Here is a 24,779-nt window from a genome sequence, read left to right on the forward strand (position 1 = left end):
CAATTTAACGGCTGTTATGAATTTATAAGATTACTTTATTTTTACAAAGATTAATTTTACGTAAGCTGCCTTTTCTCCATCATAACAATCTAAAAGTCATATAAACTTATTTAAACAACATGGCATCGAAAACTCAAACTGCAAATAATTTAAAAACAGAGTACCGCCATGACACTTCTAATCTTTCAACATACCAAAACCATTTACCTCACGTTCATAGATATTGCTGTACAAAAGATACTTTGGGTAAATGTTTTTGGTCTGTTGATATAAAGCTTGGAAGTGTAATGGTACCACTGTGATGGTAGTTGTTCACTTTAGGACATCTCTGTGTTGATTGTGAAGTAAAATGTAAATAGTATTTACCGGAATGTAATTTTAATGGGAAAATATTGGTCCTACGATTGTAAATATCTGTGAATGGCGGCGTTTTACCGCAAATCTGTTATACTCTTCAAATATCCGTGAAAACAGATAAAATACATAAAAATGGCAAGTCTGATAGAGTAAATTTGTTACAGTATGTGTGTATATATGAAAAAATTTGTAAATATTTTTATTTGAGATAGAAGGATTGTTTAAAAAGTAATTATAAAAAAATAGCTAATATTTATTAACAAGAACAAAGAACAAAAGTGATTACCTGACAAGAGCATCTTTCGTAGGAAACTGTCTCTTGCACAGTAAGCACGCCAGCTTAACCCAGTTTGTAAGTTGAGAGTCCTCTAATTGGGTCAGGGCATCGTCACCATCTTCACTGTCACTGCCACCTCCGTACCTAGGCACCAGCGATGATCCTGACTCTGCTGTGCGGCTCTGCAAAAACCAAACATGACCTGCAACCAATACCCTTGGCCCTGAAGGTAATCTTTAACCTCACTGTCCTTGCTGGCTCAGTACAAGAGCACCAACGATGCTCCTGCCTCTGCTACTAAGTCTTTACAAACAAAAATAACCTGCTATCAGTCAATCTTTTCCCTGCCTATACTCTAGGCCCTGAGAGTACTGAGCCATTAATTCGGAATGTTGCATGCACAATCTTTATTATTTATTTTTTCTTTGATTTTAGTGAGTATTTGTAATCTTTTCTCGTCAGAGGCTTGTCCGCCAACCAGACTGGTCAATCGCCGCATTTTCCCTAGCTGCCTTTTTTCTTCTATGTTGCCTGCCTTGACAGTGCTTCTCCGGTTTTCCTCGCCTCTCTGCATGTACGGGTGTTCAACTTCTTCCCTCCTACAGCATGATCATCATCTGTCCCTGTCTCGGTGCTTCTCTCTACCGTCAGCTAGCCCAAAGAATGAGCCTGGCTAGGTACCCGAGGGAGCTCTGCAACTTTTGTAATGTACCTGACTCCCATTCTGGCCTGCTAGGGCACACTAGGCATTGCGTGTTGAGCAGAGTCCGCACCATGCCAGAAGTTCCTCCCCCCTCTTTTCTGTTGTGCACAGGGCTGTGCAAAGACCAATGCCCCCCTCCCCCCCATTCAGGGGATGCCCATAGCCTCGGTGTACCATCTGTAGGACTCAATAGGAACTAAACTATGCCTCCCCTTCTTGTAGTGCTCTGCCACTTCGAAGCACCAGCTCCCAAAACATCAACCTTACGACATAGCTCCCGCCCTTTCTCTTTAGCCATTTAATGGGTTTCCCTAGATCCTCTCCTATGCTTAACTTTGTGCTATGGCCACCATCTTACAGAAACCTTGCCAAATAAGTAGGACTAATAGTTTGGCTATTTTTCAACTCCAAGCACAATTTTTCAGTCTCCCTTTCCTTGACCCCTTTGTCCCACACTTCCAACACCTTTTTTTCCTTCAGCCTCTCACCCTACCGAAGGACAGCTTTAACGGTGTTTGTCAATTGCCACCCAGAGGCAGTCTTTTTGGTACGTCATGTCATCCTAGCGCGATCCTACTGGTCTACATCTATGGATTCAGAAGTGCTGCTGCAGGGATTTAATCAGCATGTAATTCCGATAAACTAGGGATTTAGTCCCTCCTGAGCCTTCTATTTGGTAGTCACACTGTTTTTCCTAAACTTTTTATGGTTTTGTGCCTGCATTCTGCTTCTGGATTTTTTTTTGTTGCTAAAATGGACTAATTTCTGGATACCCCGACATTTAAAACCATCAACCTAACTTAATCTATTGATCAAGATTTTAATTCATTAAGTCCTTTTCCATTCAGTTTGTTTTCTCTAGTAGTTTTGTAACTATCACTGCCTGTTCCTGTGCGCGCAGTGGGTTTCCCCGTCTGGGACTACTCTGCCTTCAGACTTCGGGTTCACACATCTGCCTGCCATCCTGATGACTCTATTGGCACTCTTTGCCATGTTCTCGAGAGATGCATGACCACTTGAAAGCCTGAGCTAATCAGTGGATTTCACTGATTAGCATCCAGCAGGACCAACCCCCAAATCAAAGTCCAGCGCACAATTTATCAGCCAAGTCCAACGAAATGTGTATTATCCTGCAATTGTTTTACTCTACATTATTTCTTTGGTCAAAGTATATTTTTTAAAAAATAACTTGGATCATAAATAGGGGTGAGCCGATCACCACATTTGCCGATCATGCCGATGCCAGAAATGTGGTACCGATCATGCCGATTTTTTTGACCGATTAGTGCTTTTTTAAGTTGGTTGTAAAATATGCTCCGAATTACTTAAGTTAAATAATTTTACTTGAAACTACTCATTACTGAATACCCTAAACAAATAGGTTACATATATTTATATGACAAACTTTTGATTTAGACACTGATTTTTAGTTGTTCCCATAAACTAATCTGGAAATCTATTAACCCCTTTAACAAAGTCTATAACACACTGTTGACCAACTAAAAAATCATCGTCACACAATTCGAAAATGAATGTGCTCCAAATTACTTAAGTTAAATAATTTTACTTGAAACTACTCATTACTGAATACCCTAAACAAATAGGTTACATATATTTATATGACAAACTTTTGATTTAGACACTGATTATTAGTTGTTCCCATAAACTAATCTGGAAATCTATTAATCCCTTTAACAAAATCTATAACACACTGTTAACCAACTAATCATCATCGTCACACCATTCGAAAATGAATGTTTGTTTACATTTTTCCGCTTTTTGGCGCGATTTAAAATGCTTTCTGCTTGATATTAAGACACTGTTCCAACTATATGCCAGCGCCCCCGGCTGACGTGGTATGGCCACTCACGTAAGGCTGTTCCAAACACCGCCACCGTTCGCCCAATCATCTGCGTGCTTTTGTATTTATCGGGTGTCGCTGTTCTAAGGTGACGTCAGTGCCCCGAGCGGTGTACGTAGGCCTTAAAACTTCGCCTGTTTGTCTTATCTATCCAAACATTATGCCGGAAAGGAAAATAAACGCTGTAGTTTTACGTATTTTTACAGTATATTTTTGAGTTTAACATTATAACGTGAGCGTGTGTAAGCTTTTGTTTGCTTTAGTGCATTTATGACCAGTGTCTCCAGATTGGGTTTTTTTTTCCCCATATTGGGGAAAATTATTTTTTGGGGGGAAATTTTGGGGAAACTAGATCCTTGGGGAAATTTTTGGGGAAAAATATTTCGGTAACGGGGAAAAATGGGGAACTATTTAATCTGCCTGCTTAGTATTACTTATAATGCCATCTCTAATCCTTTTTTCAAACAAAACATGTTTAGTTTTTTAAACACTCACTTATTGAATGCATTTAAAAAGCAGCTAGCTACAGATGGCCTTGATTTGAATAAGTTGATAGGTATTGGTGTTCTAGAATGCTAGTGTGGAGAGAGCATTCTCCATAATGAATGTGGTGAAAAACAAATTGAGAAATAGAATGCATACAAGCACAGCAGATCACATAATTAGAGTGCGGTACAGTTTGAGAAACGAAGGCTGTAATAAATTTGAGCTAAGCACTAAAAGGCTTGCCAAGTTTAAGTCAGAGGATGTATATAATAATCATACGATGCCGGTATCATGTTGCTTTTGGCATAAGTATGGTTGTACTGATATTATTGTTGTTTTATTCCAGCATAAATGATATTTAGTGTTTTCATTAGTAAAATAGTTATGTATAGTAGATTTCACTTAATTTCATTCGTTAATTGTACTATGTAACACAATCTTTTTACTATAATAGGTCAATCTACTGTAATATTTATGACAGAGAAAATGTATATTTTGTGTTGGTATATAGGTACTCAATATTATCAAAAATTAATAAATAAAATTATGCTGCTGTACTTAATTTTACTTTAGTCAGTCATTAAACCACAAATTAGCTCTCTTGTATACAATTTAAAAAAAAACCCATCGTGATCGGTAAATCAATAGAACGAAAAAAAAAAATCATAAAAAAATCAAAAGTGACGCCCGTGCAGCAGGTTTTATTATTTTTTTATTTTTCTGGTTAGACGAATTTTTTTATTTATATATAAAAAAAATAATTTATATACTTTGATTCTTGATACGTACGATAGTTTTACAGCTCTGAACATATAATACCACACCTTTAAGCGACCAACTCTGATAATAAATAATATTTTAAAGGAATAGGTAGATAAGGTAGGTTAAAGATTTTTGGGGAAATCTGTATCATTTTGGGGAAATTTTTTGTCTGTTTTGGGGAAATTTTGAAAACTCAATCTGGAGACCCTGTTTATGACTAATGTTCAGTGGCGGCCATGTTGCGGTGTTTGTTTATCAGTGACGAGACAGTATTTTACCCAGTTTTTAAATTTCGCTTAAAAACACTGCGATTTTGCGTTTTAATACTAAATTTTGTGTAAAAACGCTGTGTTATGGCGATTTCGCGTTTATCGTCGTTTAATCGCGATCGCGAAAAGAACAGGCCCCTATGCATGACTTATTAAACGATTTGGTGTGCTTTTGTTTACTATTTTTTAACAAACGTACTTTTCATGAATATGTTTATATTTAAGAATAACTTTACTTAATTTTTTTTTCTGCAGAAAAGATTAAAACACGTAAGTAACGTAAGTGTTACTTTAAAACGTCAAGCAACAGTTCTGAAGCAAAAAATATGTCGGCGCTTTTGTGTTACGTAGAGATTTTTTTGTCTTCAGAAAGCGGTAATCGGCAAAAAGGATCGGCATGCATGAAGCCGATCATGCAAATGACCAAAATGACCAAAATCGGCCGATCTTAATAATCGGCAATCGGCATCGGCTCACCCCTAATCATAAACAAAGAGATCTCAAATCGACTCATCAAACAAAAATGCATGCAATGTTTCATCATATTAAAATTCTAAAATAATTATGTCTTTGTAAAACATTAAAATAAAATAAACGATAAATATTACTGTATTGTAATCATTAAAATGATGTAGACTCTTAATTATTTAAAATATTTTGTTAACTGGCCAGTTTTATTTTCGCATTTAGCAAGTTTCCTTTTCTGGAGGAAATGACTTTTTTTACTGTTACCATTTGTGGTTTTGTTCTCTTCACAAAGAGTTTACAATGTTGTTTATTAATCAGTAAATATGAGCGACAAACCAGACTTACTTCTTATCTTTTTATTTCTTTCCGACATCCAGTTTTCACAAGGTTAACTTTTCGATCTACTGAAATGCAGGTAGCAAATGAATGTCTGCATACATATTTTAAATTTATTTTGTAATGATGTTTTCCTTCCCTCAAGTACGCCTTCCATATTGACATGTGTACATCTTAACTCTTGACAAACAGACCAATAATGAACCTCTAGGGAGGGCACCATGGCAACTGGTAGCATTTAACATTGGTCATTATCGCTGACTGCAAAAGGCAATTGAGCGTGATTTGTTTTAATAGTGTCTAAGTAGGTAGCTGTCTAGTACTTACAAGAGTCATTGTGTGCTATATATTTATCAAGCTGTTCCCATGATTATTTAATGTTGACTGGTAAAGTCAGTTTGAGCCAAAGTTTATTCCTTATCATCATTTTATTTTTGTTTGTTTCACTAAAGGCAGCAAGCAATATGACCTCAGTTTATTGCTAAATGTGGATTTTGTGTAAACTGCATGCCGCATGAGACAAAGTTTTTACATATTTTAGACCAGTTACAGCAATTTTTCCCCTTTTAAATGCAAATATAACACCCATTTCCCATATGCCTAAGAGCATAATTGATATAATTTTCTGTCTACAAGCTTATTCTTCTTTAAAGCTAAATTTTGGGGTTTGTTTACATAGACCCACAATAGTGATTTTCAGATGTTTATTTTTTGTATTGTTGCTCTAACTTTGTGCACGCTTTACTATGAGTTTAAACTCATATATTTTAACGTAAATCTTTGGCTTATCTCCTTTTTTCTTTCGGCGTGGCCATTGTTCCCGGTCGCTGGCCTGTCAGCCTGCTGATCCCCCCCCCACACTGCACAGTGTGTACAGGTTGGGCTACTTGTGTCACCAGCTCCTTACATCAAACACCCCACCCCCGCCTACTTCAGCCATTACCCGTGGCCGGCAGCTGTCCGTCGCCCTTCCCTTGTGTTATCATGCTGGATGTCAACAATCCCCTCCTGCTCAGCCTACGTGGCGGGACAACCTTCCCAGGTATGTCTCAGCGCGAAGTGACCCCAAACCCGCTTGTGATGTTAGCGGGTTTACAAATATAGCTGCAGTCTAACCTCTTACTACCCAGCTATAAGGGGGTGCCTCCCATTTCAGGTCAAGATTTTATATTTACAGTAATTGCAGATAAACATGTAGACTTTTTCAATTGTTTAACTTTCACAAAATTAAAAATTTATACAGTGCATACTTTTTGCATAATTAGCTGCCAAAGCTACATTTTTAATGTTTTTGGGTTGTACAAATAAGGAAAATTTAATTTATTGCAAAACTGAAACTTTTTAGGTTTAACTGCAATGCCACTGGCTACTTCAAGAAATGGTTTGAATTTCTTTCAGAAAATATTAATTAATTTGTTAGGATTTTGACAGCCAAGAAACATGAAATGGGTTTTTGTGATAGAAATGCAAACCATATCATGAAGTAGCCAGTGGCATTGCAGTTAAACCCAAAAAGTTTCAGTTCTGCAATAAATTAAATTCTCATTATTTGTACAACCCAAAAATGTTAAAAATGTAACTTTGGCACCTAATTATGCAAAAAGTATGCGCTGTATCTATTTTTCATTTCGTGAAAGTTAAACAATTGAAAAAGTCTAAAAGTTGATCAGGGATTAATATAAATATAAAATCATGACCTGAAATTAGAGGCACCCCCATAAGGTACTTGTTTTTCTTCAGTCATTAATGCTCTCCATTAGCTTAGTTTGTGCATTAAATTAATTAATTAATTTTCAGTAAAAATTTTTTTATGAACAACATTATTGTACCGGAGTATTTCTTAAAAGATGAACTTATTTATAAACATCTTCTGAGAGGAGTTGACTCCTCAGGTGATGCTCAGGCATTTAGAAAACATTTTAAGTCTAGCATGCCAAGACAACCTCCAAACTTCCTTTCATAATTTAACATTAGATATCCTCGAAAAGTTTAATATTTGTTGTTCGAAGTAACAGGATATCATGGCTTCCACCCATAACCTTGAAAATGAAACAAGTCGATACAACGTTCTACACACTATTACTAGGCTTGAGAATGTTACATGCACATTTTCAAATCTGGCATTAGTCTCTGCAAACATTTTAAATGGAGTGTAAAAAAATTAATTGAGAAATGTTCACAACAAGTGCCTGTTCTCACTTCCAAGATGAGAAACAAATTAGGAATGTTGGATGCCACCCTCCTAAACCCACACGAAAAGAGTTAGGAGACACTGCTTGGTACAAACCATGGCTAATTTTGTTCAGGCAAAGACTCCACCACCAGTAGTTTCACCATCTGACCTGAAGCTGCTGCACGCTCATACCACTTTCACCTCTTGTCGCCATTGTCACCACCGCACCCACCTTCACTCCCTCCCACCATATATCACCCTTCCAAAACCATTTCAATTGTGCATACATTATTTCCCACTACCCATCCCTTCACTCCCAAGCATTTCAGTACCGCTCCTAAAATGATGCCGGTCACCCAGCCTGCCACAAATGTAATCTATTCTCGCCCTTTACCAGAAATCATTCCACAGCATTTTCATTACAGCCTTCCAGCGATGTTTTTACCCTTCACTGCCACTACAGCCAGTTTCAACCCCTATCTGCAGTTCCCCACTGTGTTCACATCATGGAAAACTACTACTCTTCCCCCAGGAACTAATCTTTCGTGTACCCTCCCCTCATCCATTGCTCCACAGTCTCATGTTTCACCTCATTTGACACCCTCTCAGTTCAGGCCCTGAACCGCATATCGCCTTGCAAGGCTTCCTGCATCCCTCTAACAAGATACACCCCCACAGCCCCAACCATCAAACCCAGATCAGGTTTTTCAACCCACAACAGCTACTGGATATGAATACCAGTTTTATACGTAGGGGTATGCACTTTTCGTGTTTATTTGTTCAAAGAATTCGAGGTTATTTTTCTGGAAAATCTGTGTTATTTTTCTCTGAAAGGGAGGTTATTTTGACTACCAAAATGGATAACAGTAATACCAATTTCATATCTCAAGTGTCATAAAAATTGTTTTAACACTTAATACACACCAAATACTAACTACTTAATATTAAAAAAGATGACATTAAAAAGGTATAATTGAAATTGAATGTCCAGTATGTGGAGAAAAGTATGAAGTCATTTCTCAATTCTTATTTAAATACTTACTGTAGCAGGTTTCGGCATTTTTGTCAACAAAAGTAATTACGGTAAATTAACGCATTTTTGTTAAAAATATTTATTACTTCGGATAAGTACGTAGGCCTACACCACGTAAGTATTAGAGCACAACTACCATGCCACGCAAGTTCAATTAATTCCGTTTACAAGTTTGTCGTATTCAACCACACGCGGGCACGGCCGTAAACAGCTTTGTTTTGTTGTGACTTCGTGTGAGTGTGCGTGAGCATGACTGCACGCGCAGCCTACCGGCTGCCAGCTGCACTGCTGCTGCTGATTGCATCATTGTGTGAGCTCAGCGAGTAACGATGTGTTGTGTAGCTACTGCGTATTTGTTTGATGTTTTGTGTACAAGTGTATCAAACTATACTCACGTCTTTGCTTACATCGTTCAATTTATTCAAAACATTCAATTTCGCCTCTATACATGTTTACACCGTTTTTCTTACCATAAATACTAAAAACATCGTCACATGTTCGCGTGTGAGAGGAAGCAGCGCATTGTACTCTAGATGAATTATGGCGGACGTGTTGATTTACTAATTCTGCACCAGGTTAGGCCTACGTTACGGACTTCGTCAGAAGTACGTATTTTTAGCATAGTTTAATATAATAGTTATGGATATCAGGTATATCTGTTTTCAAATGTTAATATTCACGTAAAAATAGTATCCTATAATGTGGATATCAGGTTTATTCGTTTTAAACTGTTAAAATTCGCGTGAAAATTATTTTATTGCAAATTCGTGATTATTCGCTTTAAAATTTCAAAATTCCCGTAAAAAATCGTTTTATCGCAAATGTGAATTTTGCATACCCCTATTTATACGACATTTCCTCACCCCATTTAGGGTCAACTTGCTAGGCTCCCAGAAACTAATCGTATACCCAAAAAATCTGATTGAGTTTTTATGTCGCTTTCTCAAGTTACATCAGAAGGGTATCATACGCGACAGCAATTGTTTGAAGTGATGTTTCCTTTAGTTTAACCTAGTCACCACTAAGTGAATGAATGCACTTCTTCAGCTATAGAAAATAATTTATTCTTTGATCAGTATTATGCAGATGATTTTAATTTTTTTATTTCCTCTCAAATGCTAACCAATATAAGACTGGCTAGGTTAAATTGTCTGCAGAAAAGGCCAGAGCTTTACCACGTTACATTGCTGACACAAAAGAGTCAGCACAAGTCCTTCATTTAGGTGTTTTCAGAATCTGAAATAGTTACAAACATTCTGAATGGCATTAATCCTGCTGAGTGCTCAAGCGCTGCCTTCCAAGCTTGTCCACAGAATTTTTCTGAGCTGGACCGATTGTGTATTCATGCCAACAATGTTGAGTTCACGGACTATCAAAGGAACCGTCCCTTATTTTTTTAGCTCAACATTATAACAAAAAAAAAAGCAACTGTAGCTCCCTTCTTTAATCCAAAACAACACAATCCTAATAATATTTAGGCCATTCTATGCAACCAATAATGGCAGTCTGTAATGTTAAACTAGTACAAATATTTAATCAAATTTTAAACCAATATACTACTGTGACCAGGTCATCACATCAACATACAGTTGATTCACAGATGATTCTCTTAGGTTTAATTAATGATGAAAACAGATGGGTTCTAAATTACACAAGAATTTGTGATTTCAAAAAAACTGACAGGAACAACTAATGCTTGTGCGCGTGCGCGTGTATGCATGCATGCATGTGTGTGTGTGTCTGTGTGTGTGTGTATGTATATACAGTAAACCCTCAATAAGTCGGACTTAAAGGGGGGAGAAGTTGTCCGAGTTATGATTTGTAAGAGTTATCGAGTGGATAATTTTAGGTTACACCCAAAGATAACTACATACATATCAGTGTTACGAAATAAAAGTATACAAAGTGGTATCAGTTTAAAGACAGTTGCAATGTAATTAGAGGTGGGACGATACCACACTTTCGATACTCGATTCTGTATTGTTTTTTCAGTTCGATACTTTCGATCCTTTCGATACTTTCGATACTCCAGGAAAAAATATTTTCCCATTAAGTAACAATTATTACAAATAACATAAATTAGTTTTAAAGTATATGAATTCAATCTAGCATACCAGCACTACGTCAGATTAAACTTAAATACATAATGTGTAAATAATTGCATTATATTAATGAGATATGAATTCATCATTACATATACATATAATTAATCCACCAGAAATGTAATATCAGTCCATAATCAAGAAAAGCTGACATGAGAAACAGTGGCCTTACAAAATGTTATGAAGTCCTTTCTTGGAGGGGGGGAAAAGTCACCAAGCCTAAATTAGAAATAAAAAAAATTTGGCTATTGTAAAAAGAAAATCATAAATTTTTTCTTGTTTGTTTCATTTTACAAACAACTTTATGCAACAGAACAATTTTCAATAAAATTTTAACTTGAGAAACGTAAAATACAAAACAATCCGATCGTAAGAAAACAATAACAAACGGGTATATTCAGTTCAAAGATTAATGAATGCACAAAATATGAGATCCGTGCCTTGGTAAAGCGCGTGCACCATTTTCATAATCATTGCTAGTTTGCGCCACTAGTCTCGCTTGGTGCTGGCCATAGATGATACTAGCGAAGTGCACAATCTTCCTGATACTATCTGTATCTATGGTGCGATAAAGTTATTTTCTTACGTTTGCAAGGGTAAACAATGAATGTTTTTAAAAATAAAGCATTAAAACGTAGTTTATCAAGAGGAATATAACAAAAAAATTTGTGCATTTTAAACCTTTTCCGCTTCGTAAAAATGTGTGAAATGGGAAATTAATTATTTTATAAGTGTATGTTCCGGGAAAGTAAACCATTGTAAATATAGTACTTTTGGCGGGACCAAAATTAATTGACGTATGACACTGGAAAATGTATGAAACGGGAACATATCATCGAGGTTCTACTGTAGTTGTATTTTGTACGATGGCGACTCAAAACTTAATTCAATACAAATGAACAAGCATTCCGGTGAAAAAATGTATCAAACTTACAGTTTCGATACTCGATACTTTGCAATACCGTCAAGCATCGAAGGTATCGAGGTATCGAAAATCCCATCACTAAATGTAATACATAATTTATTATTCAGCGTCTTTTAAGTAAAGCACGGCACAAACATTCTGCAGCGAAACACAAGTCCATAGCTGCGTATGGCCGCTAGCAAGGTCAACTGTGAGCAGCGAGCACGAGACGGCTGGGCAAGGTCGCGCGCAAGGTCACAGTAGTCTGCCGGCGTGCTGTGCGTATCTATCAACTCAGCTGTTGCTGCGTTGCCGCCGCACGTACCTCGTACACAACACCGGGCATAATAAATTTTAAGTTTTTCCAATTTTGAAGGCTCAAAATATCGGTGCTGCTTATACATACCAATATATGGTATAAAAACTGTGAATTTTAGGCTACCACAAACTTTCGGACCTTCATTTAATACGAGTAGCAATTTAATCACTGTCGGAATCAGTAACACTTTTCGGGATAGGGAACACTACACTTTCCTTAGGCCTACTGTATGAACATGATGGAAACTCGTCTACACTTTGTGGCACTGTGGTGGGAGCTGTCAGAGTTGATAGAGGTGTTGCCTGGAAGAAACTGTCAATCTTCAGCTGTGTGGTCTTGTGGTGCTGCTTTCGAATCACAATTTCTCGTGCTGACCGGAAATGATGATAGAATGGCTGTGTCAGTGGTTTCATGGCAGTGTCAGTGGTTGAATCAATAATGCTAATTAAAGTATCTAACGCATCTCTGGCACTTGATAATTTTGATTTTGAGAGGGGTTCTAATTCCTCTTCTTCATCTGTGCTATGTTCTGTGTTAGATACATAACCTCTAGAACAATTTCTTCGCCAGGCAGTATCTGACAACGAAGTTCTGCCTCATCAGCATCTAACCACTCGCGGATGGATATCTGCTTCTGTGGGGCCAGTTTCGCCACATGCCAACAATGTCTCCTGGTAATCAGTGGCCTCGAACCCCTTAAAGTCGTGCTCTACGTCTTTGTCGAAGAGAAGCTTATTCCATTCATTGACTAGCGTGGACGTTTTTATTTCCCTCCAAGCCGAGGCCCAATTGAAAATGGCTGACTATGTTGTAGGCCCGCAGTTTTTGCAGTGTTCTCTGGCCCCGTGTGTCCTCTTTTTCATCTTGTGGTTCCTCCAATACAAACATCACTTCAAAAAGAAATTTCTTTTTGTACAATCTCTTCCAGGCCAAGATAATTCCCTGATCCATAGGCTGAATCAGGGATGTTGTGTTTGGAGGCAGTGCCACACTTAATTGTGCCGTCACTACTACACATCTTCTCACTTTGGGGGTGGGAAGGGGCATTATCGACGAGCAACAAAGCTTTGACTTCATAAGGAGAAATCTTCAAAACATCCTCCTGGAATCGATGCACTTCAGGTACAAAGTGGTTTTGAAACCAGTCGTTTGTGATTTCTTGTGTGAACCCCGCATTCTTTGAGTTGTAAAAGTGAACAGGCAGGTTATTCATAATGTCCTTGAGGACACGCGGCTTGAGAGATTTTCCACACAACTGATTTAAGGCGGTGACTTCCATCAGCGTTTGCACACAGTAAAGCTGAAAGTCTCTCCTTACTAAGTTTTCGTCCAGGTGCAGTACCCTCATGCTTGTAGGCCTGTGTGCTTTCTGGTAGTGATCTCCAAAACAGCCCTGTCTCGTCAGCGTTGTATAGTTGTGCACGAGATAGGTTTTCTTCTTCAAGTAGATTATTAAGCCGTGTTTCTAAATGGCTCAACACTAGCAGTATCAGCACTTAGGGCTTCGCCAAACATTCTCTTGTTGATTATGCCGTGTCTGTTGCGAAAACGCCACAACCAGCCATCACTTGCTCGGGACTCTATGTTCAGGTGCATCGCTATAGTCTTTCAGTGGCTGCTTGCAGCTCTACACGATGCACTGCGACGCCACTTGATCGTTGCTGTACATACCATTTGTAAACTGCTTCTTCAAGATCTGTTTCTGTAGGCTGCTTAAGCCGTTTTCTGCTGTAAACAATTTTTTCCGAGTCACACTTTAACACAAACTGCTTAAACCTGTCTTTATTTTTTTTAATGTCCGACACTTTTTGTTTCGCAATACCGTACTCGAGACATAGATTCGCCACAGAAACACCAGACTGAAGTTTTTTTTATTATCAATTTTCATTTTTCAGCAACAGTCAAAGTCACGCACTTTCTTATAAGCCCCATTGTGAAATGTGAATGATCATAACACAAAAAAATGGCGGCGTGCGGAACTGGGGAAGTATACCAAGTGTTAACAATAAGCTAGCCGCATACTGACATGTACACCTGCTGTTTAACAGCACGTGACGCACAGTAGTCCATGCACCTGCCGCCAAGAACTTGAAAGAGGGGAAGAGAAGGACGTGTTCTAGCTAGCGGCCGGCCGGCTATGACGCCACGTCTCCGCCGGCAAGGCAGCGTTGTCAAGTCTCTGAAATCCGAATTGCCACTTTTTTCCCCTTCCAAGAATCGGCCCATACCACGCTGTACATACTTTGTTTGTTTTTTTTGCACATTATTGAACACCGCCATTGCTATTGTGGTGTCTTATACGTTAAGGAAATTAATATTGTCTGTTGCAAATTTTTTAAATTTATTTATTTATTTTTAATGGTTGTCCGACTTATCCGATGTCCGGAACATCGAGGTCCGACTAATCGAGGGTTAACTGTACATAAAAGTAGACAACATTTGGTCCACTTCAGCTGTGCTTTTACGGACTTGAAGACAATTGAATTGCCAGATTCTTCCCTGTTCTACAAACTCTCCCTGCCTTAGGAACCCTGATTAACTGATATTAAAAATAGAATTCAATAGGTTATTTAGACTATTCATACATTAAATAAGGTTCAATATCAAAAGGGATTGGGTTGATATTGTGAGGTGGACTGCAGCTTATCCCCATGCCCTGATAAAATGGCAGTTAAGCCACTTTTTTCCAACTTTGATAGCAGTATTGTCTACAGCCAGGGGGCTGTTATTGGCTAGGAACTACTTTCTTGCGCCCGGATCCACTTAGTTTTTAGCTTGAAACTTTTGCGTGTGAACTAACTTGTAGGACGTCAATAATAGTGGTTAAACATTTGCTGAAATTAGACTTCGTTAGAATAAGTGAGCTTGCTAAACAGTGGTGAAGTCAAATTCCCTCATTTGGAGTGTGGCGGAGGGATACGGACTGCCGGCGGAAGAGAGGACTGAGGAAGAAGGAGGTCAAGATGGAGGAGGGGACGCTGTGAGAAAACGTGGGTGTAAGGTGCACAGGGGAGGAGGAAGGAAGCGAGACTGAAAAAGGACTGGATCAACGTGTTGCGAGTTGGTTGAGTGGAAGTGATGCGACAAACTCTTGTGTAGCCATTTTTCGGTAACCACTGAACCGCTGGAAAATCCCTTTGGTTGGGGAGTTGTGCAACAACCAATGGCGCCCGAACAAAAGTGAGTCGGGGGTGGAAAACGTTACAATATCATCAAAAACTAAAGCTGTTTGCATAGCATGATTTAAAGCAGTAACCGAGGCTTTACTAATGGTCCTTGGCAAAGAGTAAATAAGGGGTTTCCCTGGACATACAGTACTTTAAAGAAAAAAAATAATTTAAGTGAAGTTCTTAGTATGTTTTGAGGTTCCACTGCAATATTTATTTTCAGTTAAAGCTTTAAACTTCTGCCACTACACAAAAGTAATATAATGACTGCCCACAACAGCTAATCACGAGGTCTTCAGACAGATGGTGATCGAACAGCAAAACCTCCACTCTACTGCACCACATTTTGAAACTGATATAATTACTATTTTTACCAGACATGAAATGAATGACGGACAAGAACACATTGACGGACATGGTACGGCACTGACCTGCACTGCCAGCACGCTGGGTTCGGGGTCGCTCAAGGTGAACGGCAGGCTTCTGGGAGATGTGACGGGCGCAGCCTGGAGGTCCTTCCTCTCCAGGACTGCATAGCCGATGTCTGCTGTCCCGCTCGACTTGGCTTGCATCAGGCTGGCCGATGCCAGAGTCAGATTCTGCTGAGCGTTCTCCTTCTTCTGGTTCAGCATTCTAGCCCACTTCTCCATCTCCTGCACAGGGCACCATCTCCAGTCAACTCTCCAGCAATTCACAGAGAACTAATTAATACTAAAAATATATAACATTTTCTAGGTGGGAAAAAAAAACAGTGATAATATCAACTGACAGTTTAGCTGAAAAAGTATATATTTGAGATAATATAATGATATCATTTTAAAGTTTGTTTGCTATTTTACAAACAATTCAGTATCATGTTGCAAAAAATCGATTAGTTTGTTTTATTTTCATTCCTTATGTTTTCTGGGGTGCTGAATCCGAATCTGGAGCTATCCAACAAAATTTCATGGTGGTCTTTGAGATATTCACAAAAATTGCAAAATTTCTGCCCCTTTTTTGATTTTTCAATTCTAATTTCAACAGTATGTGAGACAGCTTATTACTCATTATTACCATTTTTAAATCAGACTAAATGTTCCACAATTTGAGCTTAACTTCAGCTCTGTACGTAATATAGTTCACATAAAAAATTGGTAATTTTTTCCAAAAAGTGAAATTTTAAGTTCTGGGTCAAATTTTGAACCTAATACCTAATATTGGGAAACATTATAATACTATGAGGAAATTTATCATGAGTGAAGATGAAGAAAATAGATTTAACTTAAATTCTAGAACAAAACAAAATACGTAGATCTAATAGTTGACTCATAATTTTCAAAAAAACTAAAACAAATGAGATAATTGGATTTTGGAATTTGATCTAAACTAGGGATGGGCCGGTCGAATCCTCGAATCCTCGAATTCCACCGAATCTCTAGTATTCGAAAGATTCGAAATTCGAGGGAAAAGATTCGGGATTCGAGGAAAAATGTTGATGTAAATTTAGTACTTTAAAAACTTAAATGCTTACTATTTACTTGGCCTGTTTACGTTTTCCTTGGAACACATCCTATTGAGGTACAGTAGAACCTCGTTAATACGTGATGGTCAGGACCGAGATAATCACGGATTACCGAATTTCACGGACTAGCGATTAAAAGCCAGGAAAGTCTTGTCAAGTTTCTCAGACACCGGCGTGCAGCTGGGTTAAGGCCGGTAAGTGCCGGCCATCTTCGAATTAGTTTCTCGGCTTAAAAAAATACAGCACTGCCTAGCCATTAGTTCACGGTCATTTACAACAGCCGAAGAGAGAAAGATAAGATCTTGCTGACCTTGCACCCTCCCCCCTCCCCCTCGTACAGCCGAATGCCAGCCAGACACGTCACTCGCCAGGTGCCTGCCGTGCGTTGGCGGGTGGAAACAAACAAAGGGAGACAGGAAGCAGAAGTCAGGACATCCCCCTCAAGTTTAAAGAGTGACAAATGTGACCGCTGAAAGGGGGGCGACACAAAGGGTCGGTTCTTTTTTTTCTTCTCTTTTAAATCGTCCCGGATTATCCTATTCCAGAATTAGCGCATCACGGATTAACGAGGTTCTACTGTATTGTACTTTTAATTCGTTATTATATAAAAAAAAATTATGAAGCATGTACTGATTTGGGAAACTTACTTTATATTCATGAACATGGATGCATTGTCACTATATTGGCATTAAATAAGGCATAAATCACATATGTATTCTCAGAATATGCTAAAAAATAAAATAAAGCACATTTAGAATCTAGACTAAATATGAATCTTGTTTTTTTTTTTTTAATAACTTTACTGAGAAATCTGTTAATTAGTAATACAACAATAATGCAGACTTTCATCACAAGTTACGGTCGCACATGTAGTAATAACAATGAAATAATTAATGACAAAAATTAATACATTATACATACAATGATTATTTTGTGCCGTTAATTACAGGGTGGCCACTCTTCTGGGATAATAAAATTCCTGGTTTTTTCCAGGTTTTTTCAAGGGTGGTTTTTATCAATATTTGCATACAATTTGCATTTTTGTTACACAAAGCACACACAATATGATGTTTTATTGCCGTTAAACAATAGACAACTTAACTATAGGCTTAAAAATTAAATCAATGAACTTGCTTAAAAAAAAACCTACCACCAACAAAAAATTTATAATCTCACGTCACAAAAATTACTTGACACCAAACGCACGTGTTTTGCCCCTCTTGCGTGGCTGGCTAATGCTGTTCTTCCCATCCATGCTACCGATATAGATTTTAACATTACAGAAATTGCAAATAGCGTTCGTCCCGCACTTTGGATCTTTCTCCACCCATTCAAACTCTTCCGTACATTTGTCATTGTATGTGGTGACCGAACTCGTTGACATTTTGATAGTCTGCTCCAATTACATGTTAGATTAAAAGATTCAAAACAACGTCCCGCACAACTAAAACTTTTAAAAAAAACTCGAGAAAAGTATCCGTGATACCGTGACGCAACAACATGAGCGCAAAGTAAAAACAAATATACATACAAAACTAGTGCTACCAACATGCCGTGCGAGAAATTACTACCATCCTACAACAACATTTTCAGCCAAAATGCTGTTGCTTTTGAATACAGAAACATAATAAGTATGGAAGTCTGATATGTTAACGGTTTCTTACGTTCTACAAAAGTTTTTAAATGCAATATGAACAAATTAACTTTCACAAAATATAGCACACGAGCACACTGTCGTGCTTCGACGGGTGGTGAACGTGCTCATTTAACAGCCGTATGTTATTGTGATTGTTACTTCATAAAAAAAATTCCCGGTTCTAATAAAAATTCCTGGTTGATTCCAGGTATTCCTGGTTTTTTTTAAGAAATCCTGGCTATTTCCCGTATTTCCCGGTTGGCTGGCCACCCTGAATTAGTAATTTCGACACAATATAGTTTAAATTTTTATTATGATTTTAAATTTTTGTGTGGAAATTTTATTTGCTCTACTATAGTGTGATTTTACTTTGTTAGTCTGGTGTACTCCTCTGAGTTAAACTTTGTCTCAGTGCTCTGAAGCCCCTTTCCCATCGGCGTATCGGATATTTTGCTGGCCTAATCCCTGACATGCAGACAGCTTACCATTTCCCCCGCCTTCAGTCACGCCTCAAGCCTGTAATATCATTTCTCTTCGTGACCCTAACTGCATAGACAAGCCTGTAGCTTGCAGGCGACCAGTTCTCAGAGACGAGCTGAGATTGGCCTTTTTCATCACGTATAAGTGTTATGTTCGCTCCTCTGCAGCCACGACGGGACGCTTGTTCTCCGCGCCGTGCACGGCGCAGCACAGCGCCAGAGAGAACACCAGGCCCAGCACCTCGATGACGACACGCTTCGCCAGCACATGAACGTGGTCCTGGGCGTGGGGCTGGCCATCGTCGTCATCGAGGTGCTGGGCCTGGTGTTCTCTCTGGCGCTGTGCTGCGCCGTGCACGGCGCGGAGAACAAGCGTCCCGTCGTGGCTGCAGAGGAGCGAACATAACACTAATACGTGATGAAAAAGGCCAATCTCAGCTCGTCTCTGAGAACTGGTCGCCTGCAAGCTACAGGCTTGTCTATGCAGTTAGGGTCACGAAGAGAAATGATATTACAGGCTTGAGGCGTGACTGAAGGCGGGGGAAATGGTAAGCTGTCTGCATGTCAGGGATTAGGCCAGCAAAATATCCGATACGCCGATGGGAAAGGGGCTTCAGAGCACTGAGACAAAGTTTAACTCAGAGGAGTACACCAGACTAACAAAGTAAAATCACACTATAGTAGAGCAAATAAAATTTCCACACAAAAATTTAAAATCATAATAAAAATTTAAAATATATCGTGTCGAAATTACTAATTAACGGCACAATTTTAATCGCAATTCAATGTTAAATATTCTGATACACGTTCTATTTATGAATTTTTTTAGGACCAAGTTTGGTTTGTGTAGACTACCAACGTTAAAATATGTATTATCTGAGAATTCCATGATGGCCAACCAATGAATTTGTTAGCCAATCATTTTGAGCAACATAAAAAATAACTAATATTAATATAAAAAAATTTAATGGGTAAACTAGAGAAAACACCCCGTCACTTTTAACTTCGGGCATATTAATCACTATGCTTTATTGAGGCTTAATTTTAAAAGACGCACAACAATATTTCTTATGGCCTAAAACCATTCAAGCCAAGATGGCGCCTTTCAGTTTCCATTAAATATTTCAGGAAAGCGTTTACCTTCATTTGGGACTTTAAACAAATGTCAAGTTGGTAACTACAAAATATTGTTCCGTCGGATGTTGAATTTCGTTTTCAGATTTCCGTGGATACATGAATCACTGTACTCACAGATAATGCCTGAATGCCTTAAATCCACCAAGTCGGATTCTACAGCAATTGATGAAGTGACCAGATTCTTACGTGATCCTACAGTTAACCCAGAAATAAACATTCTCGAATACTGGAAAACTGTCTGCGTGTTCACCCAGGCTACATAAACTGTCCCAAAAATATTTGTGTTCACCACCTGCGACAGTGTTCTCTGAACGTTTGTTCAGCACTGCAGGAAACATATGTGACCAAAAACGGAATCGTCTTGATCCAGACCGTGTCAAAATCCTTGTTTTTTTTAAAAAATTTAAAGGGTTAAATAATTCTGCATAATGTTTAATTTTTTCTCTTAACGTATATAATATTTTTAAATTAACCCTTGAGAACTGGATTCGGATTCGAGGGGTGGATTCGAGGTACTGTTTGGGATTCGGATTCGAGATTCGGATTCGAGAAGAATGGGATTCGAACCATCACTAATCTAAACCCTTTCCCCAAACTTCTTAACATACAAACTCATTACCTATTACATGTTATTATCTGACGTAGCGGAAATGAGGAAAGAAACAAAGTCCAGTCTGTACAAGTTTTTCAACTTTGTGCCAGACAACATGGTAGCCGGGAAAACAGTACATGTAATTGATGGAGAATGGTGTGGCCAAATACGTACTCAAAATTTCTCCAACATCTGTGACACTTTATCAATTACATATGTTGCCACTACACCTCTGAATCTGTCATTGTATTTGAAAGATACTGTGAATCATCCACCAGCACCATACATGGAACGCTTATGGGCAGCAAAAATGCATCATACCTGCCAACCTTGGCTAGTCAAAAAGAGAGAGGTTTTTTCCCCCGGGAAAATTTTGATTGGAAGGTGCAAAATGGCGCTATTTAACCATTTTTCGAAGTAAAAATTGAAAATTAGATGGTGGAATTTTTTATATTTTTATGGGGCTAGTTGCTATTTTTAAGAAATATTTTCTGCACCATTTTTTACACCCACTCTTTACACCCACTGGAGCATTGTGGAAAGCAATGCTCCGTGATCTAAATTAATCCAATACAAGTTTGGCAATATTTAAAGCAATGAAATCACTATTCAATATGGAAATTCACAACACAGAACTCTCAATCTTTTGTATCTCATTATTGTCGCAAGTAACCACCACAGAATACAGTTAGGCATTTCTAGAGGCAAGTTTGTTTCAACACCAAACTCAAAGAAAAACATACAGGATACTAAATAACAATCAATGGCAAAAATTAATTTAGTTAATATAACTCTTAGTTACTTACAGGTAGTTTTAACTTGGCTGATAAATTACTTCTTCAAGCTTTCTCTGGTTGCAGATTTAGCTTTCTTCAGGAAAGCAGAGTCAAATTGTTGTTCATAGCAGCATCCCTGTTGCCTTGATTTTACCACCATCAATCTGTCGAATGTCTCATTAGACATGGATGACCTAAAATGTGTCCTTGACTTTCGTACCTGGCTGAATATTCTCTCAGATTCAGCATTGCTGTGGGGAATTGTCAAAATTGCCAGAATAACCTTAGACAGTTTTTCATACTTCAAACTTCCAGATGCACTTTTAATTTTTCCCACCAAACTCCACTGAATATCAATCCTTTCTTCTTTCTTGATGGCTTCATCAAGATCTTCAAGTTGAAACTGACAAAACTCCGACTGCAAATCATCAATGGCAGAATCTAAAACCTAGTCTTCATAACTTAACATGAATGGAAATTTATTTACAAAAAATGTCAAACTGGAGAATGATGCATTACAAACATTATTAATCTGGGCTACCTCAATATTGATTAAAACTTTATCATTGAAGGGAAATTTGTGAAGCATGTAATCACATGCACGTACAAAATACGCCCTAACAGACGAGTAAAAAATTGACTTTTCTTCAGGTTTAAGGTCACACACTGCCCTAGAAGTAGAATTTCCAATTGTAATGTCATTATCTTCTTTTTGGTTCATTCTCTTGTGATAATCAACCTCCAACAATGATGAAGAGTTTTTAACAACAGTAGGTTTCACAAATTTTGTAATGACATATTTGAACAATTCTATTAGAATACAGCGTAACAAGTGAATTTGTGGTTTCTGCGATTGCAAAACCACATTTGGTTTTTCAAATACTGGCAATGTATTCTGAAGGAACAGACAAAATGATTTATTTAGTTGCCATGTTAGGAACATCAATAATCTCTCTTCTCTTGAAAGATTACATGAACTATTTCCACTTTTTTGTGCAGGGTGGAATTTTGATACTTTTGACTCTGGACCTGGTGATTCAGAACTTCGTTTCAAGCTAGAACATTTAACTGAAGTTTGGCTATCAGAAGAGGCGGTAAATATGAGTCGCGGTATATGCGAAAAAAATGCTAAAAATCCGAAAATACTTTTATTCTATGCTCTTTCACTTCCTCTTTTCAATAAACCCGGCGGAGATAAGAAATTCCAAATACTGTAGGAGATATCGAATTTTTATTTTCCATCACAATACCGACCATTGTTGCTTGTTTACGTTTATGATTTTTTTTATTTTCGCGACGTAGGTAGAACTACTACATCATTTTCTACTAATGGCAAAGGAATTGTACCCGCCTCTAATGTAGGTGAGTTTTTAACGTTTCAAATTTTAATGTTTTATTTGTTGCGTGTTGCGCAAGTAATAAGTAAAAAAAAAAAAAAATTACGTGAGTTCCTACCGTTCATCCTTTGTCCCGGTTTGTTAGGTCAGGTCAGCTACATTATAAATACTTTAAAACTAAACAACCATTAAAATTAATTTATATTATTTTTAATGTCTGCTTAGTTTGAAAGTATTAATAATGTAACTGACCTGACCTAATCGACCATTTTAATTAATTAGGCATTCACGAACGGTAAATCAAGATGCACATTAAGTTCTGCCATTCCCGATTACACCCGTACAATTTACCTTCGGCCAACCTCGGGTTTAATTATTAATATTTATATTTCTCTGTTTATTTTAATGTAGCTATACTAACCTAACAAACCGTCCATAGTGTTTTAAAGTGTTTTAATGTAGCTAACCTAACATAACTATAATAAAAGTATTTTCAGATTTTAATAGATACTCCTAAACAAGCAACAATGTAGTCGTTCACCTACGTCGCGGAAAAAAAAAATCATTCTCGTCTCGTAAACAAGAAACAATGGTGGCCGCCTGAATTCACAGGTATTGTGATGAAAATTTAAAAATTCGATATCTCCTAAAGTATTTGGAATGACTTATCTCCGCCGGTTTTAATGAAAAGAGGAAGTGAAAGAGCATATAATAAAAGTAATTTCAGATTTTTAGAATTTTTTTTCGCAAATACCGCTACTCTACATGATCAAAATTAAAAAATTCCATATCTCCTAAAGTATTTGGAATTTCTTATCTCCGCCGGTTGATTTGAAAAGAGGAAGTGAAAGAGCATAGAATAAAAGTATTTTCGGATTTTTAGCATTTTTTTTCGCATATACCGTTACCCTACATATTTACTGAAGAGGCAGCTTTGGACATTTTTGGTATCCTGTACGAATCTAATTGTCCCGACTTCTCATGTAGGCGTGAAGACTTAACCTCAAAATTGTAATAACTAGCTAGGGGGTCCCACTGTTGCAGCATTCTTGACAAACATTTCCCTAGCGAGAGCCAGTGAGTGCAAAAATGTTTTAACATTTTTTTTTTTTACATCTGTCATGCAATACTTGAAATTATTTTAGCTTATCTTTCCTTTTTGCAATTTTTTCAAGATAAAAATAAATATCTACTAATATCTCATCAAATTTGCAAGGAAGAGTTGCTGCTGCCTTTTCTGCAGCCAAATTGATTAAATGACAAGCACAACCCACAACAAACATTTTGGGCATTTCTTTTTTTAAGTGTGCTGCTGCCCCGTTTTTCAAGCCTATCATTACAGGAGCATTATCAGTGCTGAATGATATTCAATTTTGAAGTTTAATATTCCGTGACCTCAAAGACTGTATGACCAATGCTGCAATATTAACTCCAGTAGAGTCTCCAGACAGTACAGGTACACAAAGCACTGAACTTTCCACCTTACCTGCTTCACTGCTGTAATAACTTACAACAACGGGGTATAATTTTGAATCGCTATCGTTACTCCCATCTGTCGCCACAGAGAATGCACCGTTTTTTAACGTCTGCACAAGTTTTTCTTCTTCCGTTTTTGCCATTTCAGATATAATTGCTGACGTTTTTGTACGTGCACAGCCAAATTGTTGAGCTATAGCGCTATCAGGGAACATTTTGCGAAACAACAACCCAGCATGATCTGAACAACTAACAGGGAGATTGTGTTCTAAAACAAAACACGTAAACAAGCACTCGGCATTCGTAACACTTTCTTCTTGCCGGCTTGCACTGCCACAAAAGCTTAACTTCTTGTTTGCATCAACACAGCGTACATTATCTTGATGTTTCATGGTTTGGATGTGTTTCACGACGTCCCACCTTCCCCCATGCGGTACAGCAAAGTCACAACGACACAGCGAACAAAAAGCAAAATGATCTCCTTTTCTGGAAGTTAAAATACAAGGAAACTCGTCACTATAAGCTTTCTTGTATACAGTCAAGTATTTAGTCACTTTATTTTCCGCCATGTTACTTGAGGTATGGAACCTTACTTGCTGCTTTAACCGCATAATTCATTTCATAAACA

The 24,779-nt window shown here is 37.8% G+C and overlaps 1 protein-coding gene across 2 annotated transcripts in view; it reads right to left on the reverse strand.

The window, feature by feature from the left end:
- LOC134527889 (RNA-binding protein 5-like) overlaps window positions 1-24,779 on the reverse strand; it is a 200,435-nt gene that overhangs the window by 11,278 nt on the left and 164,378 nt on the right. For both annotated transcript variants that reach the window (XM_063360892.1, XM_063360891.1), the window contains exons 15-16: window positions 15,649-15,870; window positions 644-816 (exon numbers count right to left, since the gene is read on the reverse strand). In XM_063360892.1, coding sequence (XP_063216962.1) covers window positions 644-816; window positions 15,649-15,870 — 395 coding nt within the window. The remainder of the gene's footprint in view (window positions 1-643; window positions 817-15,648; window positions 15,871-24,779) is intronic.

The sequence above is a fragment of the Bacillus rossius genome, chromosome 1 (assembly GCF_032445375.1).
Source record: "Bacillus rossius redtenbacheri isolate Brsri chromosome 1, Brsri_v3, whole genome shotgun sequence".
Taxonomy (NCBI): domain Eukaryota; kingdom Metazoa; phylum Arthropoda; class Insecta; order Phasmatodea; family Bacillidae; genus Bacillus; species Bacillus rossius.